This window comes from Melospiza georgiana, chromosome 3 (genome assembly GCF_028018845.1).
Source record: "Melospiza georgiana isolate bMelGeo1 chromosome 3, bMelGeo1.pri, whole genome shotgun sequence".
Taxonomy (NCBI): Eukaryota; Metazoa; Chordata; class Aves; order Passeriformes; family Passerellidae; genus Melospiza; species Melospiza georgiana.
Window position 1 is genome coordinate 68798848 of NC_080432.1, and position 27966 is coordinate 68826813.

At 37.6% G+C, this 27966-nt stretch overlaps 1 protein-coding gene across 18 annotated transcripts in view; it reads left to right on the forward strand.

Annotated features, from left to right (window-relative positions):
• Nucleotides 1-27966, forward strand: part of SYNE1 (spectrin repeat containing nuclear envelope protein 1) — a 290137-nt gene that overhangs the window by 125386 nt on the left and 136785 nt on the right. For all 18 annotated transcript variants that reach the window (XM_058021621.1, XM_058021620.1, XM_058021626.1 and 15 more), the window contains 19 exons: nucleotides 30-188; nucleotides 1152-1334; nucleotides 2589-2690; nucleotides 4127-4330; nucleotides 5287-5494; nucleotides 6192-6304; nucleotides 6973-7178; nucleotides 8215-8370; nucleotides 9558-9849; nucleotides 10569-10741; nucleotides 12158-12467; nucleotides 14241-14405; nucleotides 15811-16167; nucleotides 19392-19528; nucleotides 20492-20669; nucleotides 23000-23182; nucleotides 24685-24828; nucleotides 25158-25313; nucleotides 26978-27142. In XM_058021621.1, coding sequence (XP_057877604.1) covers nucleotides 30-188; nucleotides 1152-1334; nucleotides 2589-2690; nucleotides 4127-4330; nucleotides 5287-5494; nucleotides 6192-6304; nucleotides 6973-7178; nucleotides 8215-8370; nucleotides 9558-9849; nucleotides 10569-10741; nucleotides 12158-12467; nucleotides 14241-14405; nucleotides 15811-16167; nucleotides 19392-19528; nucleotides 20492-20669; nucleotides 23000-23182; nucleotides 24685-24828; nucleotides 25158-25313; nucleotides 26978-27142 — 3591 coding nt within the window. The remainder of the gene's footprint in view (nucleotides 1-29; nucleotides 189-1151; nucleotides 1335-2588; nucleotides 2691-4126; nucleotides 4331-5286; nucleotides 5495-6191; nucleotides 6305-6972; nucleotides 7179-8214; nucleotides 8371-9557; nucleotides 9850-10568; nucleotides 10742-12157; nucleotides 12468-14240; nucleotides 14406-15810; nucleotides 16168-19391; nucleotides 19529-20491; nucleotides 20670-22999; nucleotides 23183-24684; nucleotides 24829-25157; nucleotides 25314-26977; nucleotides 27143-27966) is intronic.

Consider the following 27966-nt stretch of genomic DNA (forward strand, 5'->3'; position numbering starts at 1 on the left):
TTTTAACAACCAAATATTTATGTCCACAGCATGAAGCTGCCAGGAACGATCTGAGTGATAAACAAAAAGACCTGGATACTTTCACTAATAAAGGAAAACATTTGATAGCAGAACTGAAGAGAGTGCATAACTGTGACTCCACTGCACTGAAAACAGATATGAACTCTGTGGTGGACAAATGGCTAGATGTAAGAATCTGGTGTTTATATGACAAATATAGTTTTTAAGTTTGGCTAACCTTACAATATTTCTCTTGTACAATTGTTTAGTAAAGTTTAAGAGTACAATTGTTTAGTATAATTTACTAAGAGTAACTGTTTAGTAAAATTTACTTTTAAGTATAACTCAAAGTTTTAATCAGAGGGATTTGGTGTCCACTCTATGCATGAAGTTGTGACATCAATTTGATAAGATTTTAAATGGTGTGTTACAGCAATGAATGAATGCTACTGCTGTAAATTTGCTCACTGTGCAGTTCCAAGCATGAATTTGGGTTGGACTCACACCTAATACATATCATACTTCATTGAAGTAAATTGGACTAATAGTTCAGCAGGAAATTACATTAAGCTAAACACAAAAAATATTACTGTGTTGCGAAAGACTTAACTACAGGAGAGAAACATAGCATAAAAGCTAGTTACAGAATCATGGATTGGTTTGGAAGGGACCTTGAAGATCTGGTTCCAACCCCCTGCCCCCAGGGCAGGGGCATCTTTCACTACACCAGGTTGCTCAAAGCCCCATCCAACCTGCCTGCAGCATTTCCATGGATGCATCTACAATGGCCTTGGATAATCAGTTCCAGTGTCTCAGCACCCTCACATTGAAGAATTTCTACCTATTGATTACTACATTACAACAAGAAGGATAAATGTAGGGTTTTTTTTTTGAGAAATAAAGTTTATTTGAACATTGAACTCTTTTCCAGTAAAAAAATATACAAATACTTGGACACATAAGATTTGTGTTTGTTTTATGATCTGGGTAAGCAAATTGAAATTAGCATTCAGAACTTAGAACTAAATCCAAGAAAATTGTTTTACCCAGGCTTACCAAGTATTTTTTATGCATTTTTCTTATAACTGCCTGCAAAATAGAGTCTAAAATTAATTTTTGAATGGTATTGATATATTCTTCTTTCCTAAAAGGCGTCTGAAAGACTTGATGAGAACATTGACCGACTGAGTGTAAGCGTGTCTCTATGGGATGACATCCTGAAAACTGGAGATGAACTGGATGGATGGTGTAATAAGTGCATTTCTCAGCTGAATGAAGGCATCAACAACTTCAGTAACAGTCAGAGAATGGAAGTCCTCCTGAAAGATTTCCAGGTTCTTACCCATAAATCTGTGATTAAAATGTTGTGGTCCAAGATGTCAAGTGATGTTCAACCAGAGAAAAGACTTGTCTGTTGCAGACCTCTGTTTAAATAGTGGTACCCAACAGCTAGATGAGAGCATTCCTGTCCTTTTTATTAGAAGGTGTTTGCTTCTAACAGAAACAAGAATGGCACATCTTTCTAAATCTAAGCTCCAGTTATTTTGGTTCTTGCAGTTATATTTGGTTCTAGGCTGAATTCTGTTCCAGTAAAAACCAATGGAATTTTTAGACAACTTAAGCTAAAGTTTAGCAAAAAAAATGATTAGTTTCTAAGACCTCATCCAGGAAAGTAGGTTGTCCAGACAATAAAAGAGATACCAGGTCAGTCATAGATTGAGCCATATTCTACTTCATCTGGAATAAATTATGTCTTTAACAAGATGCACAGTGAACATATTCAAGAATTGTGGTAGAATATAAACATTGATAAATCAGTGTTTTGCTCAAGGTTGAGCTTTATCAAATGCCTTATGTAGCCATCCAACCACCTGAACTCATAGCTGTTAAAACTGATTTGGAGTAAAAGCAGACTACCCAAACCACAGGTGTAGTTGATGTGCTGAAGGACCAGAATAACAGATGTGATCACTGAGTGTACATTTACAGTCACAGAATGCATAATACCCTTTTTTGGCACTTTGTTTTGCAAAGGCAAGAGGAAGAGCAGTTTGGTGACAGCAGGGTCCTGCCCTTTCTTCAATCAGAAATAGATGAGCATGGACAGCATCAATCAGTTTACTCCTTCTGTGGCCCAAATTAGTGATCACTTTCTTCACTGCCTACCTAATATTATATCCTCCCTAGCACAAAATACCTCCTAACCATTCTTCTGGGCATTCAGGGCAGATGTTAAATTTGGCAATTTAATCCTTCAGTGGAACCTAACACCACATGTAGATACTTCCAGTCAAATAAACAATGACATTTTCATCTTTATTTTCCCAGTTTTAACAAACAAAAGCTTTTAGAGCATTTTAAATGCTATAATCTATTTTAAAGGAGGGGAAAATTACTCTGAACTGAGTCTAATAAGGAAAAAGAAATGGGAGATTTTTAGAGCACAAAATTAGTGCACAGTGTTTTCCCTCTGGTTGCTAAGCTGTGTTTACATTTTCCTTCAATTTTGAAATTCATGGAGAATACTTCTGAAAGTCTGAAAGCTTCTTGTAGTTTAGTATGAAACTTTGACCACATCTATTTTTCAGTCTGAAGTCAAGAATAAAGAACTGAAGTTGGAGCAACTTAGTTCCAAAATTTCAGAACTCAAAGAGCTGACCCATACTCAAGAGCCTCCTGCAGATCTCCAGGTAAAATAAAGACATTGGTAACCACAGATTGTCCTCAAATAACCAGGAAAACATCCCTTATGAAATTTTTGTCTTTCTCACACTGCCTTTTTCTTTCAGGGTGACAGATGTAGCATTATTATTTATATGTAGCAGAACTATTCTTTGTTCATATTTCTCTAGGTAACCTTGATTTTTTGTATCAACAGTATGTCATAAAGTGAACATAAGGGTAGTAGGAGTATTTTTAATAAATCAAAATAGAATAAATAGTTTATAATGGAGCTGATAAAATATTAGACTACAGATATTCTCTACTCTGCACAACATTAAGCCACATCACATGTGAGTGCATGCACAGTTTGTTTCCTTGAAAGGGTTATAAGGCAGTAAAATATGTTCATTTGCTTTGTCAACCAAAAAGTATTCTTTAGTGCACTAGAATAAGGGCCCTGAACTAGCTCTTACAAGAAAAACATAAAACAATTAACACAAAGGTGAGCTGTTAAACTTTTGGGCAGATACTGATTGCTGTGTTCTAGGGCAGTTGCAAAACCACAGTATTATTATTTTGGCAGTTTGATTTAAAATACCAGAAATTGGTATTTGAGATTATTAACTTAATGTCAGAAATTCAAAAATATAAGGTGACTTCTGTAATTTCCATGGGCAGGGATATATCTTGATACATATCAGGTTTTAATGGAAGTTAATGTAACACTCAAGCCTTGCCCACATTTTGGAACAGGCTGTCCAGTGAGGTTGTGGAGTCTCCCTCTCTGGAGAAGGAAAAAAACCCATCTGGATGTGTTTCTACGTCACCTGCTGTAGCTGACCCTCCCTTGGCAGGGAACTTGGACAAAGGAATCTACAGAGATTCCTTCTAACCCAAAGGATTCTGTGAATCTGATTTATATATAGTATGATATTATGACTGATTTGATTTACTTGTATTATATGTGCTCAGCTAACATCTATTATAATTTTGCATATTCCTTACTTTGAACAGGTTAAGGGGCAAGATTCTAGCTTATTTTTAGTACTGTCTTGAATTTTTACCTGTCTTATACTGAGATACTTTAAGCCTCAGTGCTCTTAAGGCTCACTACCCAATTGATATTTATTTTTATCAAGCTTTTTGAGCGTAGGTCATGTTCTGTATATATGGCAAATTAGTAAAGGGGAAATACCAGCTGTTGAATTTTTCAGAAATGGATAATAACTGCAATAGTTTGCAGTCTGACTTTTTATAAGTTAGGATCTCTTCTTTGAATTATTGTATATCTAAGGCTTAATAGAATGGTTGTCTGTTTGTAGGTATGTAAGTATCTCCAGTTGTAAAGAGAGCAAAATTATCATTGTGTGCCTCTTTCTGACCTTCCATTTTTTCAATAAGCATTTGCTGTAATACACATTTTTATTGCTAAATGCCTTAATACATAACATTTTGGTTTTAGTTTATAGAGTCAGATTTGAGGCAGAAGTTGGACCATGCCAAGGAAATATCAGAGACAGCAAAAGAGACGCTGAAAGATTTCAGTACTCAGAAGATGCAGTTACAGAAGCTGATTGGTCAGATGACAGACTGGCTAACTCAAGTGGAAGAGACACTGTTAAGCTGTGCACGTAACCTGGATCCTGAAGCTCTAAATAAACTAAAGGTCAGTGCTGAAGAAAATCAATATACTATTCCTTATGCATTTTCCTAGTAATCTTTCGGGATTTTTTTTCTGAGCTTTATACTTAATTTTCCTTTGATAAAAAATGCATATCTCCTGCACAGATGCTAGAATATTAGGAAATAATACAGTGATTATTTTTAGGAAGTTGCACCAATGAACAAAAGTTCTGATTTTTTAGTATTTTACAAAACTTCTAGAAAATTTTAATGAATAATAAAGTCTTGTGGCAAGAACTGGTTTTGATACATTGAATTCCTTGGTCATTACTCCAGCATGTTTTCAAGTGCATTGACTCCCTTTCAATAAGTTATGAAATTCATAGCACATCACAGTAAAAGACACTGGTCCAAATTCAGTTTTAACACAAACTTCTACTTCAGAAATCCTCGTCAATCATCAGATATAGCAATTCTTTTTTCTACATCCAAGTGGTCTCTTGGCTGGATACAGTTATGCGCATCATGACATGACAAACCACATGGAGGTATTTAACTGTGAGCACAGTTAATATTGATATACTAGCCAATGCACATTTAATTTTCAGAAAATGTTTCTCTCAAGTTTTGTGTAAAACTTCTCATTCAGAAGTCCTGCCAAATACCAGTGTCATATTGCATCCCACATGTACCTTCAGACTTTGCTGAAAATATCTATTTCTATTCGATATGCCTTGAAATATGTTTATTTATAAGAGAGTAATAAATCATGAGAAACAGCACTTTTCACGTTTCTACAATGGCTCCTTAGTTTCAAGGATTCATCTCACTTGGAAAATTCAGGAAACACGATCCAGTGCCTCTTCCCTTCATTGTGTTTGGGATGACTTATAGACCACAGGAGGAAAGAACATATGGCAGGAGTAGGAATGCTTAAGAAAAAGCCAGTTCTTTTGTTTCTTTCTAAATATCGTAATTATGTTGAAACTTCGTTTTCAGGAAACGCAAAAGGACCTTCAGCTTCAGCAAAGCAGCATTGACTCAACCCGGGAGACCCTCAACAGCCTCTGTCGCAAATACCATTCGGTAGAGCTGGAAGCTCTTGGTGGCACTGTCTCTTTGTTAATAAAGAAGTATGAAGCTGTGAATCTGCTGTGTTCCAGAACACAGGCCAGGATGCAGGAGTCCTTGGAAAAACATTTCCTCTGTGAGTCCTCAGGCTGGTTCATATGAGTGAGCTGCTATCCCGCAGCCGTGAGTCATTCTGGAGTCTGCCAGAGTTTCCACTGACTTCACTTGCAATTACAACTTTATTTTTGTATGGAGCCTCTCAAAAAGTCCTGTTACCAAATGTTCATTGGATAACTGCTATGAAACAAAGCATTTTGCATAAACAGAATTCAACTCTTAACCATGTAACATGCATGAAAATGCACCTTTCCTCACTATTAGGATTCACCACAATCACATAGATACACTTTGTTTATTTGCAGTAAGGAGAAGTATATAAAAAAACGGAGGTATTTATAATGTAAAAGCACTGATCTCGAGTCTTTCCTGGGCTCCCTGGATAGTCAGTGGAGAAAAGTAAACAACTTTTAATCTTATTTATTAAGATACTGATTTCGATTTTATCTAGCATGAAACTGGGATGAGTCATAAACTGAATTGGACTGTCAAGGGCTGCCTAGTAAGACTGTAAAAATGTGGATGTTTACTATGGAAACATCTAGTTCCTTATGAAATTAATCCTTCCAATTGTTGAAGACAATTAGACTTGTTCTGTTGGCTTTTATACACTGTTTCTGAAGGATAAAAGAGTTGTTTAAAATAGCTATATAATATTCTGGATAATGCTGTATCTTAAAAACTATTCTCTTCTCTATACTTTTTTATTATATAAGACTCTATGCAAGAATTCCAGGAATGGTTTTCTGGTGTGAAGGCTGCAGTAAAAGAATCATCTGACAGGTCTGGGGACAGCAAAGCCATAGAGGCAAAGCTACATGACTTGCAGGTATAGTGAAAAAATTATAATAAAACAACCAGTAATTAGAAATTTAATATAGGAACCAATAATATCTCTAAAATAATTTTTAGATGCTAGCACAGTCATTGTTTTTAAAAAGTGTGTGAGGCAGCAGTATGTACTGTAGAGGGAATACAGTGAAAACTGTGGTCCCTGTTCTGAGAGATGAGAATTTAATTTCTGGGAAGTTTATGTGTTACTATAAACTAAATGTTCTTGTTTCTGATTATTTATAGTTTTTCCTTTTTTCTTTCTTTCTCTTCCTTTCCTTTTCCTATTTTTATAACACTTTTACTTATTCAACATTTCAGATTAATACTGATATGTCAAAGATTGTGTGTGTATACTTTTGATGAGACAGAACATAAGTAGCAGATACCTATTGTAAGCAGCCCTAATTCCTGAAGTGTGTAACATCTTCAAGAGATTATTAAACTTCAGAGAAAGCCACGACCACCTTGGGATCAAATGAAAAAACTGAGTGCTGTGAATTGCAGTACCACGTAATAAAATTTTATTTGATCTGCTTAGAAACTTTTCCATAGCTAAACATGGCCGTCATCTTCTTGGAGAAATCTGACCTCTTTTCATAGAAATATTGCTTATCTTTAATTATCAAATCTTATGTGTTTAAACTATATTCTTTCATTGCACAGGGTGTGCTGGATTCTATTAGTGAAGGACAGAAAAAATTAGATGCTGCCTGCAAGGAAGGAGAAAGTTTATATGGTTGTTTACCCAAACCAGTTGTGAGCCATATTCAGGAGCAAATAGCAAAGTCTAACCAGAACTTCCAGGAATTTCTCAACCAGTGCCTGAATGACAAGAAGGCCCTGGAAGCTTGTGCCTCACACCTGGGAAAGTGAGTAACACCAGTAGTCACAAATAGACTGCATGAAATGGTCTGGCTTCCAAAGTGCAGGGCAAAAAACCAAATTATTTCCAGTTGCTCTAGTCCTGATTGCTTTTTTCTTTGGAAGTATTTAAGAGAAATTGGAGTTTCTGATTAAAAAAATAAAAAACAAAATCAACAGGTCTTGTTCCAAGGGCATAAATTAAGTTAAATGATGAAAGGCCAGGATCATATATGCACAAGTTCTGTGTTTCTTATGAAACTCCAAATCAGCAGTTGGGATTCCAGTAATTTAAATGACATTTTCTGGACAGAAAGTGTGTGATGAAGTTCATTTCTGCCCTGGGGTTTGTAGATAGTATGCATTTTACATGTGTCTGTTCTGTTCCATTCCAAATGGACATATTTCTGAAGGAGCCAAGAAGAAAACACCCTTCAATTACTGCTTAGGACTTGAATTTTGAGATTTAAAATATTTTCAGATCTAAACAGATTCAAAACTGTTGCTAATTGAAAGCAAAGTTAGTGTGGCAGTAATGGGTAAAACAGCAGGAGAGAGGGTGTGCCTGCATGTAAGAAAAAAGGTTTCAAACTTAGGGCCAGAACTTGTTTTGCTGAGTTCTGTGCAGTCAAGATTCCAGTTCTCTTCTGTAAGGTAAAATTGAAGACACACTTCAGATGTTCTACACATAAATTTTGTCAAGAAACCCACTGTTGCCTACTGTTTGCTCTAAGACTAAATCATTATGAGAATTTGAAAAAAGCTTTCTTTTAGTCTGCTTTTATTGAATCTAGTAATAAATAAAAGTCCTGTCACTTTAAATTTTGGAGGCTTCTGGTCTGCCTGGAGTTCCCATGATTTTGCTGAACATTTTTAGAGAGTTGCTGAATATTTTTAGACTAGTAGTCACCGTGGAATTATGTTTTGTGTACAACTCTTATTCTCGAAGCCTGAAATTGATACCCAGTCTTGTGGATACTAATTTCTTCCAACTTTACTCCACTTGAGAAGTATTTTTTAAAAGAGTATTTATCTGCGCTGTAGCTTTGAAGATCAGTACAAGAAGCTTGCTCTGTGGATGCATGACATGGAAGAAAGAATAAGCACAGAAGCATTAGGGGAGAACAAACAGCTTGTTTCTGAGAAGAAAAAGGAGGTGCAAAAAGTGGAAAAGTTCCTGGAAGAGTTGCTGAACTCAAGGTACATTGAAAATACATTTTCTAATACTCTCAATTTTTCCTTTCCTAGGGCAGAAGTGAAATTAAACTGTTGGGGTAAAGTGTATTTTTAAATACGCTTTAGAGGAATACACTATAGAGGAATGTGTTGGAAAATACTCTGTGAAAAGAGGCTGAATCCAGATATGTCGAATTCTAATGAATTTCAACAAAATCCAATATTTGCTCTTGATAAATTAATAAAAGTTTATCATACTCCATTAATAAATGGAAACTGAAGAGTGTAATTTTTAAAAATAAAAGATAAAAATACTACTTTCAAAAGCAATAGTGAAAATTACATTTATCACTATGTCTATTTTAAAATTTTCTTTCTGTCCTGTAACATTCAGATCCAACCAGCTTAGCAGAATCCCCTTCCCTGCACTTCCCTATACAGCTTGCCCTATAAAAGAGCTCAAAAAGCATTCACATTAGCTGTGAAATCTCTCTAAAATTCAGACTTATCCAGTAAATGATGAAGTAATTGCCATTTTGAGTAGACAGAGGTTTTTTCAAATTCTCTTTTCATTATTGGGTTGGTGAAGGTAGAACAAATACAGTAATCAGTTTTCCAAGTCTCACAGCCTTTTTAAAGGAAACATCCATTCACTCCATATGGCCTTGAGACTGCTGCACGACATTTTGGTTTGATGTAAATTCCCTCTAGTCATCAGGTATCAGGAAGGGTGATCAAGAAGATTGAGATTAACTGAAGCTGTATAAACCAAGTTTTAATTCCTTGTACTGACTCTCGTACTGAATCTGAGTCATTGTCTACTCCTGGACAAATGACCTTTCCATCATGCTTTCCTACCTGTCCAAGATTACAAACTTTTTGGAAGCTTTGGCAGGTACAAAAGGGTTTGGGTTCATATAGAAATGGAAAGTTTGACTGCTGAAAAGAAAACTAAGCTATCTTTTAATTTAAATGTTTGTGATCATTCTGACCATCAAAATTCTGCAAGAAATGGCACGGCACACAAGAAAAGATATTAATCGGTACATGTTGCTTATATTCTTTCAGCCTCTCCTAAGTAATTTTTTCAGTTAACTCTGAACTCTTATCCCTGGTGGAATAGGTGTTATGTCAGCAGCCTTCATAACCTCTGGCAATGGCTAAAATACTTCATGTTTTCTGAAACTTTCAGCCTCGATATTTTCTTTCAGGGACTCTTTTGATCAGCTCTCCCAAATGGCGCAGACTTTAAATGAAGAAGGCCATGGTGCAGGAAGAGAAGTACGTCTGGCTTCTCAGCATCTCACCAGTTATCAAAACATGGTCAAAAGTGTCAAAGATAAGCTGAGGACATGCCAGCTTGCACTCCAAGAGCATCTCACTTTTGAAGAGGCATTGCAGAGTATGTGGTCATGGGTGAAAGAGGTTCAAGATAAACTGGCATCATCACAGAGCACTCTTGGAAGCAAAGCCACCCTGGAAAGACGCTTGACACAAATTCAGGTAAAGAAGGATAGATAAAATAGATACTACACATCAAGATTAATATTGGGTGTGGGCCACTTCAGCGGAAAAGGTGTATTTTTATAATTTATTCTTTCAATGGTTATGAAGAAGAGGCTTAGAATTCAAGGTTATCTTGAAAAATGGGGATGGGAAGTAGAAGAACAGGATGAAGTTTAATGGAAACAGATGTCAGGTATTACATTTCAGAAGAAATAATGAACTATGAAAATGTATATGCAGGTAGGTCCAGAAAGCTTTCTAGTAGAGGAGAGGAATTGGAATAATTGACAGAGTCTCTCTGTCATGGCTGTGGTGTGTCTATCACAGGAGGTCTTGAGGAAAAGGTTAGAAGGTCAGAGAATAGGAGAGATTAGAGAGAGAGAGATATCATTAAGAGATCTGCCATGGGCTTTCCTGAGGTTTCTTCTAGCTATTACTGTGCAGTGCTTCATCTACTCAGTATCTGCTACAATGTGAGCAGTATTTTAGGTTGACCAATACAGTGAAAAAATCTGTACAAATGTGGGAAAAACTAGTGGATCACTTGCACATGACAAGGTACAGGATCTTAGAAGAAAAGGTGCCTAGGAATTCCTACTGGATATGACTGTTAAGGATGGATGAGCTTAGAGAAGATGGTGTTCATTGTTGAAAGAATAACAGCTCTCATTTCTCATCATGTTACATTTGATATTTTGACCTGTTTTGCCTCACAGGAGATCCTCTTACTCAAAGGTGACGGTGAGGTTAAGCTGAACATGGCCATTGGCAAAGGAGAGCAAGCACTGAAAAGCAGCAATGAGGAAGGACAGAAAGTGATACAAACTGAGCTTCAGACACTGAAGGATGTATGGAATGACATCATCACAACCTCAGTGAACTGGCAGAGGTAAGAATCCCTGGAAAACACAGATCAGACCCTGCCATCATTGCTTACAGAGGATGATGCCTTACAGCATGTGGAAGTACATTCATTGACTACTGGTATGTGAGAGGAAATTTGCATTATCACAGAGAACCAAAATTGCCTGGAAGAAATACTCCTTTCTATAAAAAAAAAAAAAAGATGAGTTGACCCTATCAGATGAATCAAATTTCACATGAGATGGTACATCAAATTGATTTAAAAATTAATGAAAGTCACACCAATTCATACAGAGAAAAATCTAGAAAGAACTTTCTGAGTTTTTGAGCCTGTACTTTGGCAAGAGCAAGAACATGTGACAGATATTTATCAACCTTTTCATACGCAACCCAGGAAAGGTTTATCAATTCTGTTTTTCATTATGTTTCTTTGATTAAAAAAAAATCGTAATATCAACTTCAAATAATCTTTCTTGCATATTAAGCTGATTTCATCTCATCTTGACCTGTGTGCAAATGGAAAGTTTTTCTTATTGGCTGTGTGAGATAACTTTATACATCTGAAGGCCTCCATCATCTCTGTTCTAGACAGACTTATGTTTCTCAATTTCTCTGTGGTAATACTTTCTGGGCCTCTGTCACACCTGTTCTGCTGTTCCAGAGATTGAAGACTATCACCAGTTTGTCTACATTTTTTCTTAAAATAAAAGACCTGAAAGTGGTGCCACTTTCTTAGCTGCACCAAAATTGCAATTGTAATAGTATGTAGAAAATTATAGTGGGCTGTCTTAACAATGCCACTCAAATTTCACGCAATTTTTATCATAAAATATTTTTTACATTAGGTTAGACCATGGCATTTTGAGGGAAAATCTTATACACCCTTGTCTATCTGTAAGTCCCAGGAAATGAGAATTACATTCCTCAACATGAATCCCAGAGAGGTATGGTGATCTACTAGGTAAAGCAATATGTAACAGAAGGGCCTATGTCTTCTAAATTGTAAATGAGTCTATAGATAATGGGTTTGTTCTTTCAAAACTTGCCAGAATATCTCTTAATTGACAGTAATTTCATAGGCTGCTGCATACTTTATTACTCTGATCATAAAAACCTCCAGTAATGTTCCATATTTTACCTTGCTGAACAGACACTGAAATGTGCTTTTCATTAGTCTGAGGCAGATAGATTGCTCATGTAACCTGTAATGTGGAAGCAGCAATGTTGGTTGTACAAAAGGGCCCAAAAGCCACAGGAATTCTTAAATAACTTGGATGCAAGTTGATGTAGGAAACAAAAGCAAGATGGAGAAAAAAGGTATCTTCTAAACCTATTGTATATGGCTACAGACAGTGTAACAATTAAGGTATAAGCAGCCTTTTTTTTTTTTTTTCCCAAACTTTAAAATTTCTCATCTGTACTTTGTTTCTTTTAATATAAGTTGCCTAGATTCTGTCATTAGCCAGTGGAATGACTATCTGGAAAGGAAAAACCAGCTGGAGCAGTGGCTAGAGAATTTGGATCACAAAGTGGAACAGCCTTTAGAACCACAGATTGGTCTGAAGGAGAAGTTTGCTCAGCTGGACCATTTCCAGGCTATTGTTTCCGAGATAGAGGATCACTCAGGTGATTTACAGCAACTCATTGAGAAAGCTGTGGAACTATCTGAAAAAACAGGGGATGCTTCCTTTGGAGATGCAGCTCAAGAAGAACTGAAAACACAGTTTAATGATATCACAACTGTAGCCAAGGTAAGATAAGTATCTCCATTTCAATTATGTAAAATGTTTAGACATTTGTATATATAAAACTTTGATTTTTGTATTTTTTAGTAACTAAAGGATTGACTGTGAATAATCTTACCTCTGGTATAGTTGAGTCTAATAAAAACATTGAATATAGTTTACTAAAATTTAGTGGAATGCAAAAATGGTAATGAGAGTTGAAATTGCTGCGGTTATAATTTTGGAAAAGTGAAGGCCATATATTTTGTTCCTAGTTTCAACAGTAGAATACAACATTATTTCTGATATTCTGACACATTTATTGTCATCTAATTCTTTTCATTCATTCCAAGCATTTTTTTTTCTTTACCTAGAAAGGGAAGAATTAAATGCCTCCCTGAGCAGGAAACATACTGTCATAAAGATAAATCCTATTGTCAGAAATATTTATGCCCATATTTTGTGGTGTTTCAAGCCACTAAGCACTGCACATGCTATGCAGGTATTCTGAGGAAAGATATGTGAGCTCATGAGACCTTCTGCCAACCAGATCATGAGAGTGAAATACCTTGCCTCCACGCTCTCCTTGTAGTGGTGCTACATTTTGGTGTGAGCAATGTACACAGGGATGCATTGTTTCCTTTCCTAGGAGTTTTTTGGTTCCCTAGGAGGCTGTTTTGGTTAGAGTCAGGTGCACGTGGGCATTTTCTTACCCTGTTGCTGCATAAAATGCATTGAGCTATAAAAACTTTGAGGATTTGCTTTAGGTCTTCTTTGTTTAGCTAGTAACTATCCATTCTCTAGTTGACAGTGACACATTCTGAGGGATTATTTCTGATGGTTATTTTCAGAGGGAACAGCAGGTCTTATTAATCTAACTTATTTTTTAATAGCATTTGTTGAATGTTGAGTTACTCAAACTTTAAAATAACTGACTTTAATTCAGAGGTGGTTTAGTTTGAAACTGGCTGCAAGAAACTTCAATCTAGATTACAGTATCTACACAGGGATAAAAATCTATTTGATTAGCTCATTTCACTTTTGGTTAGTTTTGATAAACATTCACTAGTGTTATCTCAGAATAATATAGTTTAATCAGTCAGACCAAAGGCAAACCCCAACCACTGTACTCTTTCACTGTGTCACAGTAAGATAAACTGACCCCACTCTAAGCTTACATTAAGAAGCTAACATGGAGTCAGGAAGCAGCTGCTTCAGGCAGTTGTGTCAGGGGAAGCATCCTCCAGGACTGCAGGTAGGTGGCTGATGGGATGGTCGAAGTAGGACTCGGCACCAAAAGATCATTTTGCGCTTTTAGACAGCCAAAGTTTTTGTTTGTGGGATGTCTCCATGACTCTGCTTAGCATTTCTGGAGACTTGGTGCTTCTAAGTAAGAGCTATGTTTCTGGCAGCGATGCTGCACCCTGGGAGGGCTCATGGGTGATGTACAAGACCCTCTGTGGTGTACTGGGAAAAGCATGCCAGAGTGACACAGCTGCAGCATTGATATCTACTAAACCATACATTAGACTCTTTAAAAGTATATTTTTGCGTCCATTTTAAGAAGGCTTCTGCTCCAGTAGAAAATCCTTCTCCAGACCAACTCAAACCAAACCTTTCCCAGTGTTTCTCAGTCTCTGTTCTGATGCCACAAGCTATATAACCTGTTCAGTATTCAAATGCATGCTATGGATTCAAACCAGCACTGCATGCTCAAAGCCAGCATAGGATGTAAGTACTTTAATGTAATGGTCTTTCTTTGTTTTTTGGTTGTTTTTTTTTTTTTCATCTGATTGACAGGAGAAAATGAGGAAAGTGGAAGATATCGTGAAGGATCATTTGCTTTATCTGGATGCTGTGCATGAATTCACAGACTGGCTTCATTCTGCAAAGGAAGAGCTTCACCGCTGGTCAGATGCATCTGGAGATACACCAACTATACAGAAAAAGCTGGCCAAAATCAATGTAAGTGAGCGTTCATGATTTCTTCTGCAATTCAGACCCTATGCTTTAAAAAAAGCCCAGTCAAACAGTTGTGGGATCTTGCTTTTTTCCTTTGAAATGGTGATTACATTTCAGTGAGCTGAAAGCAAGCTTTCCAAGCTGTGCTTTGTTTTCGACTCCCTTCTTATATTAACAGATGGAGTAAAAGTATAATCAGACCTAAGTTAACCACAGCACACATGGAAACAATTTGCAAGAGCGGAAGCCCAGTGGCATCACAGAAGAATGTGGCTTAGCTGATTAATGAATACTTCTCTTTCCTCATCCCTAAATACGCTTTCTCCATGAGCAGAATTGTCTAAATCAGAGACAACCTTTCGTGCTTTGCATGAAATGGAGATGTGTAAAGCAGCACAAGGACTGTCCTGTCCCCCTCGTTTGAGGGGGGCACATGTTAGAAATATGTGAGTTGCCTCCCTGTGTATACTCTCCTTAGCCTGGAACCTATTCTTAGCCATCTGAGTGCTTAAGAAATGTGCATATTTCTGAATACAACACTAAAGCAGGCTACATGTTTTGCCCATGCCTGGTGTTTACATTCAGATAATCACGCTAGCAACATTTTACTCTGCTCCTAAGCATGAGAGAGTGGGACAGTGAACTTAAATGCTAGATGAAGATTCAGGATCCCCAAGATCTAATGACAGATTTTTGTACATTCTGGGGTAATTTTCAGTCTTCTTTGTGCTCAAACTCCTGATCTGTAAAACGGGAAAGGGAGGGGTTAGCGGCATCTAGTTCATAAGATGAACAAGAGAAGATATAACATTACTGTAGTGTTTGGGGTGGTTTTCATACATTCTCCAGTTTCTTAAGCTGAAAGGTCCCAAGATTGAGATGTGTGAGATTAAATAAGGATGCCATAGAAAGAATTTAGCTCTGAAAACAAAACCAAAACCATACACTCAGGAAAAAAAACCCAAAAACATGTTCAACCAATTCTGGTACATCACAGATCACAAGCAGGCTGAAAACTGCAGTTCTGTTTCTGAGACTGCTGCGTGCAGCTACACACCAGCATTTCTTACGCAAGAGATCACAACAAAGCCTTCATGTTCCACATCTCAACCTAAATAGTATTTTTTGTATCTAAAAATACATCTAATAGTATTTTTCATATCTCTCTTCCTGTCTTCCTCTCCAAAGCTGAAGACAGTTTCAGAACTGATGTTGAATCCCCGCAAGGGCCGCTGTTGGCTGGGTTTTACTCCCCCGGTTCCCAGACCGCTGCCGTCAGGGGCCGCGGCTCGGAGCGGTGCGGGGCGCTGGGGCCGGGCCGAGCCGGGCCGGGCGGCGCCCCCGGGCAGGCCCCGCGGCGGTGGCGGTGTGGCGGCCCGCGGGTTACCATGGCAATGTCGCCCCGCAGGAGCTGGTGGAGTCCCGGCAGAGCGGCGCGGGCCGGCTGAGCCGTGTGGAGGCGCTGGCTCCGGCGGCCCGGCGCGGCACGACGGCGGGCGGGTGCCAGCTGCTGGCGGCCGAGATGCAGGCGCTGCAGGCGGACTGGCGGCAGTGGGAGGAGAGCGCCCGGCGCAGCCAGGCCGGCCTGCGGGACGTGCTCAGCCAGATGGCCCTGTCGGAGCGGGAGTTCGCGGCGCAGGCCGGGCGGCTGGAGGAGGCTGTGCGGCGGCTCGCAGGGCAGCTGGCCGCCTGGGCGCAGGGGCTGGCCCCCGCCGACAGCCGCAGCACGGACGCCGAGGTGGTGGAGAGCTGGCGCAAGGAGAAAGTAAGGACATGTCTCTTTTCCATGTACACGTGCGGTCACCGCGGGCGGGAAACTTCCGCCAAGCGGGACTATCCAGCGCATCGTAAATCAGAACTTGCGGAAGGCGTTTCTGTGAAAGCCCGACTTTCCAAACTCTTTGTGTTACCGTGATCACAGCGAGCCGTGCTGGCAGAACACGTCCCTCCCTTTGGCCCCTGCTGTAGCAGGCTTAGCAAACGCTGCCTGGACTTAGGGTGTTAAACCCAGGGCTCGCCCCTGGGGGGAAGCCAAGGAGCTGGCACAGCGGCTCTGGGCTGCGCTTCCAAGTTGCTCACTGGTTCGAGCCAGAGTAGCATTTGATGGAGGAAATGTGAAGCTTTTCCTAAAAGCCAAGTAAGAACCTGGTGCCATTAAAATTTGTCAGGAATGTATTTGGCTTATACTTTCCTTTTCTTGAGATATCCTCTACGTTATGCACGTTGAGATCTTGCCCAATATTTAAAGAAGTTAATCAGGAAATGGCTCTAATTCCTAATTGCTTTGCTTTGGAATGCAGTAGAATTGAGAGAAATAGAGGTTGTTTCTGTTCCTGGTTGTCTCCTAGCAAAAGATTCCCATTTATATATCACAGCTCCTCCATGTAAATATATACACATATTTGCCACAATCAAGATACATGGTTGTATCTCAACCACAGTGAATCACAGATGTTGATGAAAGATACAGAGTATTTCTCTGTCATAGTAAAGCAGTTTCAGTAGAGGGGGAGAGGGGTGTATTGCCTACTTTCTGACCCCTTGACTGAAGTCATGTTCAAAAAAACCCCAGAACACAGCCCTTTCTTTGAACTGAAATTATTGATCTCCTGCTGCAGGGTCTGTGCCAAGTTATTTCTGTGTCTTCTTCTTTCACAGAATTCCTTGCATGGATTTATGAAGCCTGCTTGCTTGAGTGCCATTATGTGTCTGTAGGAGTAACAAAGAGGGCATTAAGATGAAGCAAATAATTGTACAAATATGCAAAATGTTCCATATATATGTGTTTTTAAAAAGGAAACAAAGCCATGGGATTGTAAGACACCAGGCATTTTTTTATTTCATAAATGGAGAAGTATTAAATTGAAAGGCTATTGCTTTTATTAGTAGTATATATAATATGTGTGTACTGTAGCTCTGTATAAGAACACTCAGATTAGATTGTTGTAAAGTTTGGCTAAGGAGGAAGATGCAGAAGCATCTCATGAGGTAACTATGCATAGCCCCACTATGCAATTTTTATTTATAGTTAGGAGAAATGTGACAGTAATCTTCTCATTGTTGGACCCCAGGGAAAGGCCCTATTGTGAATATAAAATAGCACTGCAGTTTCCATTTCTATTGTCTCACAGTGATTCTGTTGCCATGTTAGCCAAGGCCACAAATTAAAAATGCATTTCCTAATTCGTAGAATTAGCAAGATCATTCTGCTACTCTGTTATACTGAAGCTCTGTTCCCTTAGGTATGTGCAGCATTAGAGCAACAGATTTTGTGCTTGAAATTCAGCAAATTATTTTTGTAATTGTCAGATTCAATATTAAATCCAACTGGCTGCAACAGTGATATCACTGTATGGAAAAATGCCATAGTTAAATTTACCCTATTCGGCAAATTATTGCTCCTGTTTGTTAGTAGGCTGTGCCTAAGGCTGTATGTAGTCAGACTAACCTCTTAGTAGGTATTGAGGTAGGTTATTTGAAACTGAACAATTGTGCTGAAAACAGGCGGTTCTAACCTTGTGTTAGTCATAATAAAGAAATGCTTTCTTTTCATAAAAAAGGGGTGGTTAGCAGTTCATTATGATGATTCCTGCCCTTGGCACTGTGACATCCTGTGCTTAGGTAATGCCCATTGTGGTGTGATTTTTAATGCTTTCCAAAAGAATGGTTTAAGTAGCTTAACTGTAAGTAAAGTAAGCAAAAAGTATTTAGTGTTTTTTTATAAGCATTATTGTTCCTACATAATTACTTAGTTCAAATGCTACTTTATATGGCACTAAAACAAGTGACTATTTAAAGTATCTCTTCATCATGATTGAAGAGATTTATCGTGTATGAGTAGCTCAAAGAAGATAGTCCATAATGAATAATGTAAATCAGGGGACTCCTGATAAATCTGCTGCAGCAAAATATCATCTGTAGTTTTTCTGGACATTCAATTTTGTGCAAAACTCATTACAATGTATATTTGTAATAATCCTCTTTTTTTTTTTCTTCTGAATATGTATGTGTGTATATGTGTGTGTGTGTGTGTGTGTGTGCATTTTTAGAAATGTGTTTTGGGGGCATCTTTATCTCCCACTTCCAGGTCCCTGTTCAAATCTATCTTCACCTTCATATGATCTGTTTCTCAAGTTTATATTGTAAGTTTCTTCCAGACTGGCACTTTAGCCAAACTATTCTGTACGTGCCAAATGCTCTGGTCTGCCTGCACTGCAGAACTCTGCTGTTAGCCTGAGAGGAATGTCTGAAGAATTTAGTTCCTAGTGAGGCGAGGAGCCAAGTCTGCACTGCTCATTATGCTGGAGTAGCTGGCAGGATTCTGCAGTGGAGATGCTGTGGACATCATCAAGCACTGTTTTTGTTGGAGTACTTATCACACCTCTCCTTGTGACGCAAGCCAAGCCAACAAAATCTCTTTTTTTGTTTTGTTGGCTTAACTGTCTCCAAGGCACAAACTGTTCCAGTGCATCAATGACAGGCAGTAACCCAGTTACTCTGACATGATTGTGAGCAGCTGTACTTTTAAAATATGAAGTCATGTGTGAAAAGCGTTGAATCAAATCTGTTAAAAAGCTTTGTGCATAAATTAACTTTCTGGATACAGCTTAAAAAATTTTAATTGAACCTGTTAAACTCAAGTCAACAAGATAATTAGATTTATATGAACACATATCACTTGCTATTCTCCAAATGTATGTACTTTTATGTGTGTAGAGCTAATTGATAATACTGTTGCTTTATTAGAATGAAATTTATATCTTAAAATGGGCTTCAAGAATATTTTGAGCTAAGGAAGTTGGGGCATCCAGAAATTTGGTCTCTAGAAGCTCAAAATTTCAAACAAGGTACTGTAGACTTGATAGCTAAAATATTCTTGAGATTAAACATATAGATCTTAAATTAATTAATTTTAATTCTGATAAAATTTGATTAAAAAGTTGTGGCTTTTTTATGTTTACTCACCAATATTTTAATTTATTTTAACAGGAAACATTGGATGCTCTGGTAAAGTCTGAACAAATGACAGACGAGATCAAAACTCAGTTGAATGATCTTTGTAGATTTTCCAGGGATTTAAGTACTCATTCTTCAAAAGTTTCAGGGTTGATTAAGGAGTATAACAGGTATGCATTCATCTTGTTTAGAATTTATCTCGTGTGTGTGTGGGGGGATGATGAGCCTAATTAAAGGGAACCATTAATTAGAATTTTAGAACTAGAGACAGACATATGCAATAGTTAGAATCATTATTTTGATTTTGGTGTCAACAAAAGTTATTCAAAGCAGTAATTTGATTTTTTTGATTTTTTTTTTTTCTTGAAGCCAAGCTATGCCACTAAATTCAGCTGAAACTAAATGTACATCTATACCTGACGTATTTCAGGAGTCCTTGTAAAAAAATGAGGCACTAATATGTCTTATTTGCTTGAAAGAAAATGAACTATACCAGCTAGTTCAGATATTTTTCTTGATTTTGTCCTTCATACTGTTCTTCTTTGTTTAGTTGGTTTCTTGAAGCAGGAACTAGCTAGGGAAGGTAGCATTTGCTCGCTTGCTTTCTCTCAAGTCACTCTGATTTACTTTGGAGTATGACACCTGCATTTCAGACAGAAGAGTCTGTTGTTTCTTGTAGGAGATTTCAGCTTCTGGCTTCTGTAGCTGCAGGAGGATGCGATTACTCAGATTGATCCTTTATAACCTTGTGGACTTAACAAAGCCACAGAAGTTAGAATTTTATTCACTGTAGTCCTGCGCCCTCTCCCTAGTGAGAGAAAGAGGCTTGCAGAATACATTGATGCTTAGGTGCACTGAGTCACTCTGTGGAAACACTTGTACCTGTCATATCTGTGACAGCTATGTCCCAATTTACACGCTTCACTTTTGAGAACTGAAAGCTTCTAATGGATTTCCTGGTGCCTCGATTAAGTGCATAAATTTGGTAGGAGGAATCCAGGTTAACCTACCCTTACCATTGTGTTTCAGAGAACAAAATAATAGCATTGTCACCTAACAGAGTCCTGCCCTTCCTCTCTCTCTCCCTCCCTCCTCCCTCGCTTTTTTCTTCTTCCCTGATGTGATAAACCCAGCCTCTGCCTGCAAGCCTCAAAAGGATGTCAGAGCAAAGAGCAGATCTTGCAGCAGAGATTTCGGACGGCTTTCAGGGACTTTCAGCAGTGGCTGGTCAATGCAAGAGTCACCACTGCCAAATGCTTTGACGTGCCTCAAAACATCAGTGAAGCTTCAGCAAGTCTGCAGAAAATACAGGTAACTTTATAGCAGTAAAATACTAGTCTAAGGGAGACCAAATCAATTTCGTGTACAGCTCTGATTTATTTCTTTGATTAATTACTGCTTTTGCTAATGTTGCTTTTGTTAACACTAAAGGTGACTCATTGCAGAGAAATAAACATTTTTTTTTCTATTCTGTTTAGTTTAATTACTGGGCTACAGTTTGTAAGTAGTTATGTCTCGTAAATAGTTTTCCTTTCCTTGTTTCTTTTTTATAATTTGAGAAAAATGTGTTTTAGGTGGGAGAGTACTGTAAATCAGAATGATACCAGAATGGAGTCTTAGTACCTGGAGTTATTTCACAATTAAGTGAATACTTTTCATCATGTATGAAAGTGGAGCCCTTATGGTCCAAGAGCAGAGTTAAATTATAAGCAGTGGGAGCAGGCATTTAAAAAGAATATTTGCTACATAAACGTAAAATAAGCCCAAACAGTTCTGTGGAAAGGAAGGACAGTTGAAAGTATATTTTAATAATTAAAATGAATGAAAGTTATTTTATTAATAGAACATAGCTATCATTTCAACTGAAACTAACAAAATGAGAATTATTTAATGAGGCTGTTATACCTTTGGTTAGATAGTATAACAGAAGAAATTCATAACTGTTTCTCAGAAAACACCAAAAGCCAAATCACCTCTTCCTCATTTTGCTATATTCACTTTCCTTTGCTTAAAGAGTCCATATAATGCTGTCTTGATATATCAGATATTTGACTCCATCATGTTGAGAATATCTTCAGAAGGGTGAAAAGTCCTGGTAATTTTTTACATTAAATAGAAATGTTTTAGCAAGGCTGGGTTTTTTTTTTTCAACAGCGGGTTTCTTTTTTTAAATCACTACAGCCCCCTCATAATATAGGACCATACCTTGTTCTCCTTATCTCTGAAAGCTGCCTTAGGTGAAATAAACTTCTTTTGGACTGCTTTAGGACTTCTAAATATGTCTTGCTAACCTGTATAAACCTGATATTTTGTTTTTCTTGAAAGTTAATGTTCTGTTAGCACATTTTACATCATTAAGTCACCAATATGTTTCATTTTAATATAGCCAGAATTTTTAGTCCAAGTATCTCAAAGTTAACAGACCCTTTGCATTCTCCACTAAGACCTCTCATATAACACAGAATCAGAACCTGACCTAATAATTTTGGTATCAAGCCTGTTACTCCTGAGCATGGGTGTAACCTAATGATTATGTGTCTTACATAATCATGATAATAACAGTTTAAAATATTTCTATATAAAACTACTAAATTTCTTTGAGTCTAAATGCTGACAAAGTTTTTTAATAAGTTACAAAGAGATTATTCCAATAAATTGGAATTTTACAATCTGTTTCCTTAAATTTCTGTATAATTCTTGTACCTGCATTTTTCCACACACTTATTGCACACTAGCACTGTGCAAGACTTTTGTGAAGACTAATATTTCTAAACAAGGAAGGTAAATTATGGATACAGAGGCATAAATCTCACAGATAGGGCATTGGTCAGGTTCCGAGCATCAGCCCACACCACCACATGCTCATGGCAAGTCCAGCACAGCTGGAGCTTGCCCATGAGCAGGGATTTGGTCCAGTGTGTGCCTCTGAGGGTGTCCCTGTGTTATCTCTGTTAGGATAACTGTGGAAGGGGCTAGCAGCAAGCTTGTTAGCTAAAGTAGTGAGAAGAAGCTGAGAAGTAAGAAGAAGCTAATAAGGAGCTCTCTCTAAAGCTGTAACTAAGGAGATCGAGAGAAGAAAGATAAGAGAACTTTAAAGCTAGATGAAGTATTTTTTGAAAGTTAGTTGAAGTCACTATAAAGTTTCACCAATAGTATTATGTTAACTTATTGCATCCAATAGTTAAGGTAGAAGAAGCATAAACAATTAGAAAGTGTATAAAAGTCAGCCATGTTCAATAATAAAGAGTTTCCAACTGAGACTGCTTGTAGTCTCTGCTTTGGGTCATGACCGCCTCGACATAACAGTTCCCTGAAATGAAACTTTTATCACTTTCTGTACTAGTGGTATTTGAGGGAATATATTACCCAACTAAATCAGTAGTAATTGTCTCATGAAGTATGGAAAATACAGGTAATCCTGGAGTCTTAATATGTGTATTCAGACACTTTGATTTCTGGATCAAGTAGCTGTTATCTCTAACTCCCGTCAATACAAACAGTATTGAAATAAATTTACTGAAAATACATCAGGACATCAGCAAGCAGAAAGAGTAAACTCTCATCACTGATCAATTTTCTAGCAGCTTGACTTTATTGGGACTCAAAGTTCACCAGTTAACTTTTTTCGTTACTATTTTTAGGAATTCTTATCAGAAAGTGAGAATGGGCAACAAAAGCTAAACCTGCTGGCATCCAAAGGAGAGCTACTGTGCTCTGTTTTACCAAAGGAAAAGGCTAAAGTTATCCTGGACAAATCTGCTGCTGCTAAAGAAGATTGGAAAAATTTTATCACCACACTCCACCAGAAGAAATCTGCATTGGAGGTATGGAACCAGTCACAGTGAGGAAAGACTGGATCTAAATTTCCTCTTTGCTTCTACTTGAAACAGCACAGTTTAGATGTGTATATCTGTGAGTGTTTACTGTGTAACAGAATTAAGAAATAGATGCTTTCAAGAAGTCTTATTCTTGTGCTTGCATTTTGCTTTTGTTTACTTCTGCTATCTTTATGACCTGATTCACTTTAATTTGGTGTTTTATGAAGAAGGGTGTTGTTCAGAATCAAAACAGAAGTTCCTGAAATTCAGTAGTCTCATCAAATGTACTGGGTTTCTAAAACGTATTTTCCTTCTGAAAAATGGTTTTAGTACAGGTTTCTGAAACAGCTGCTTATTGAATAGTCCCAGTAGAGTATGCAAATTTTGTTTCTCTTACTGCAAATACGTGAAATTTACTTATTTAATTGAGCGACTTTTTAGGTAACTGCAAGTGCCTTTCTCTGTTCGGAACTCACAGTTCAACCAGCAGGTGGTGAATATCTTAAAATCATAAACTTTTTAAGGTCATAGGTTTTAAGGTCAAAATGTCTCATCTGAAATTCCCTGCATAGAATAGGATAATTAAAGTTCCTTGGCATTCTTGTTTCAAACCAATGCTGCCTAGACAGGCGATAAAAAGTTTAAATACACTTAATGCATTATGTAGGAAAGCATTTCAAAGAAAATTCTCAGATAGCAAGGACTTACCTTTCTTCATCTTAAGGTTGCCATGGAAAGAGGATGTTCTCAGTATTTTTGAGTCAAGCATTTTTCAGTCTCACAGGCTTAGTTTTTTATTCAGATGTTTAAGTGATACGGGTGTAGCTGAAAAGAAAATTAAATATGTCTGGGGGAAAAATACATTAAAATAAATAAGGCACAGGAGCTGTGCTGTTCAGGTTTTTATTCCACATGAATTATTTTAGGCGCTCTTTTATTAAATAATGCAGAATAAGCCTGCAAGAAAAGTATGCAGGCCTGAAGGAATGCTGTTGTATGCATTTAATGCACTTCTTATGATCAAAATTTTACTCTATAAAAAGAATACAACCAGAAGCATTCCCCAGGACTGGGTTGAATTTAGACATTACCTAGAAACATTAGCAGCCCACTTAAGGAGGGCTTAATGTTAATGACTGAAGTCACATATTAGATAACGCACATCCCAAATTAGCCTTTATTCACACTACCTTAGTTATGCGAACTGGAATTAGATTAAGTCAAGTCTCATAAAATCTGTAAAGCTTTACAATCAAAAGAAATTTGTTTCAGCCTTCCCTCAGCTGTGTAGTACATTATTGCTTCTATTTTGCTTTTTAAAAGCCCTATCAAACGTTTATTTCAGTGTCTGTGGGATAAGAACAGGCAGAGCTCATGTAATTTATTTGAAGAGTTTTGTATAATTTGCCTGTAGTTATATATCCTTTTTGTGTTCTTGATCTGTGTGTTATGAATTAGTTATGTCTAGTGCACTGGGACTATTCATAGAAATTTGCATGCCTTCCTAGAGCTTAAAGATCCAGATGAAGGACTTTGAAGCAACTGCTGAGCCTCTGCAGGAGTGGCTGACCACAACTGAGAAGATAGTACAAGGAAGTAGCAGTCGGCTGCATGATCTTCCTTCCAAGAGGAGAGAACAGCAAAAGCTGCAGGTGACTTATAAGGGCTCTTAAGACAGCCAGACCTTCCTGTTCCATTCTCCTGGCCTCATTGGTTACTTACAAAAGCTTAATCATTCTAGCATCCTGACCTCTAAATAAGATGGGAACTTTTTTTGAGGTTTACTGTTGATGATCCTGTTCCATCAAGTTTTGCATCTCCACATTTCTTATGACATGCTGCTCCATTGCTGTAACCGTATGGTGTGCCTGTCTCAGCAAGCTTGCCATATGTCACTTCTATTTTTCATGGCACCTTCATGCTTCTCCATCTCCTGCTTTCTTGCACCCACTCTTATTATTACTGTGCTTGTGCTTTACAGTCTGTCCTTGAGGAAATAAGCTGCCACGAGCATCAGCTCAACAGGCTAAAAGAGAAAGCTCAGCAGCTGTGGGAAGAACAAGCTGTCAGCAAAAGCTTTATGCGCAGAGTGTCTCAGTTGTCTTCTCAGTATCTTACTCTAAGCAATCTGACAAAGGTAATGCATCCAATGCATGTGCTCCTAAGCAACTCCTGTGATGTATGTGGGGAAAAATAAAGACTGAAATGTGAAACACTGCAGTTGTCATGCTTGCCTGCTCTGTGATGTGTCTGGGCTATTCTGTCTTTCACATTGACTTATAAGAGTGGAAAGTAAGGACTGTCAACAAAGTGTAACTGTGATTTTTTGTTATTAATTTTTAAAAGTGTACTGATTAGGAAGTAAATCCCACCCGATTATACAATAATCAGACTTTATTTTGATTCTTTCAATCATGAAGACAGTTTTGTAATAAGTTGCATCTGAAAGAGGCATTTTTCAAAAATTAGCAGAGATGGAGTTTTTTCTAGAAAATACAAGATGCAGACAAGTTGTTATTTTATCTTATCCTGTAATGATGATTATTGGCATTGTAACTATTTTCACCTAAAAGTAATAGGTTGGTCTTCTAAAAAAAATTTGCCTCTTAAGCTGCTTTTAAATGTTCAAGGGGAGGCATAGGCCAAATTAAACCATCAGACCAAGAACTGAAAGTTTAACATCACTCTCTTTTTTTGAGCTTCCCACACTTCACCTCTTAATAGTTCCACCATCTCTCTAGTGGAGACAGATAAGAAAACCTCCATATTAAGATTGTTATTTTTCTCAAAGTTCATGTCATGAAGAAGGCTTGATACAGGCTTACAGTTGCTACAGTAACTAGAATGATTAAGGATATAGGAAATATGTTTTGGAATAACAATTCAATTCAGAAAGTATATATGTTTAAGGGATTGCTACTTTGGCAATTCCTACTTTTTCTGTAGAAGAAACACTTATAAAGTGTATATTTGATTTACTGAAAATTATTGTATGCACAGCCATAACAAATTTTCATGTCTACAAAATGAGAAAGTGAAAAACGAATGAGTTACTAACATAGGCTTATGCAAGCAGAACTTGTAGGAGAGGTCAGGATGAGCAGGTGTCATCTAAGGTGCAGGATACATATGGTCCTGCATGTTAGAGAAACCCTGAACCCTTTTGGATAGCCATGGATCTTGAGGAAGGTCCCTCAGTAATTTCCAAAGCCTGTTATATTGACTTGATATTTGTTCTCTGTCTCAGTGGAAAAAACACACTCTGCCTTGTATTCTTGTTCACCTCAAGCCTTTTAGCAATGTAACTACAGCATTTGTTTTTGATTTGTATGAGTGTCAGTGGTTTTTCAGAAGAATTGTTTTACCAGTGAGAGTCATTGAGGAAACAGGTCTTTACCAAATATCAACAAAGCAATTTTGCTGCTGTGGTGTAGCTTCTCAGGCATAAATCTGTTTTTACATTGGCCGATTGCACAAGTTAGCTTCCATTGCAACACTGACATGGAGCTTAGATGTGATTTACCATATATTTAAGAAAAAGTGAAACCAGAAAACTGCAGCTTTAGATTTAGAAAATAAAAAAGTACATTTCTGAGATTTTAATTTGTATTTTATGTTTGGACAATTCATTTGTGTGTAAATGCAGAATCCATTCCATGCTTAAGTGTATTTGTAATTATCAGTGTATGAAGCAAACTTCTCTGTATGATTGATGAGACTCATTCTAAAGTCCATGAGTTGGTATGGGGAATAGGGAATCCTTTCAATAGCTGTTGGTGCTAATTGCTGTATGAATTGCAGGAGAAAGTTTCCAGAATGGACAGGATTGTGGCAGAGCACCAGCAGTTCTCACAGAGTGTCAAGGACCTCCAGGACTGGGTTGCTGATGCAGTTCACATGCTGGATTCCTACTCCCATCCTACTGCAGACAAGAGTGTTCTGGATAGCCGGATGCTAAAACTAGAGGTATGGAAACACGAGTTCAAAACCTGCTCTCTTTTAGATCTATATGAAGAATACAAATATAGGATAGTTAGTTGTTGCATATTAGTCTAATAACTGTTGTTCAGATGCTGATTTTCAGTTTATTCAAAAGTAACTCCTTTTGTAGCAGAAAGAGCTCTTCTCTAAGAAGTAGATAAGGACCTTAATGACATGGACAACTGCATATATGAAAATTCTTGAAGTACTCAAAAGATGTTGTGTGGCTGATGAAGTTTAAATGGAAGAAGTAGGGTAGTCACTTCTGTTAGTTTAGTATATTTCAATATACTTAGATCTTACAGGTGATACAGTTGATTCAGCAAATCTTTTCCTATAATTATTTGCTTTTAAAATGGTGATGACAGTTAAGAAAATAGCATCTGCTGACAACAGATGCTATTTAGGGCATCATTTAGAAGACAATATTTTCATTTTATTGATGTCTTGGATTCTGAGCCAAAGATCTTCAAAAGTATAAGGCTAGGTCAAAAAGCAAAAGACTGTAGCATAATACGAAAATTATGTTTTGGCTTTTGTTTATCGAATCTTTTGGGTTCATGCTTTCAGGCTTTTCATGACTACGTAGTGTTAAAAACTGTGAGTTTGCAACTGCACAACTCCAGGAGCTGAAGTCCCCAGGCTGACACTGATGACAGATTTTATTTGTTGATACTGTCATGTTGCAAATATATCCTGGACTGGTAGAACTGTATTTCAGCTCTGTAGAAGAGCTTTGTCATTACATCTTGTTGTCTGTATGAATGAATCCTCCTGTTTTCCTTTTAAGTGATGTTTTCTTTGGAATG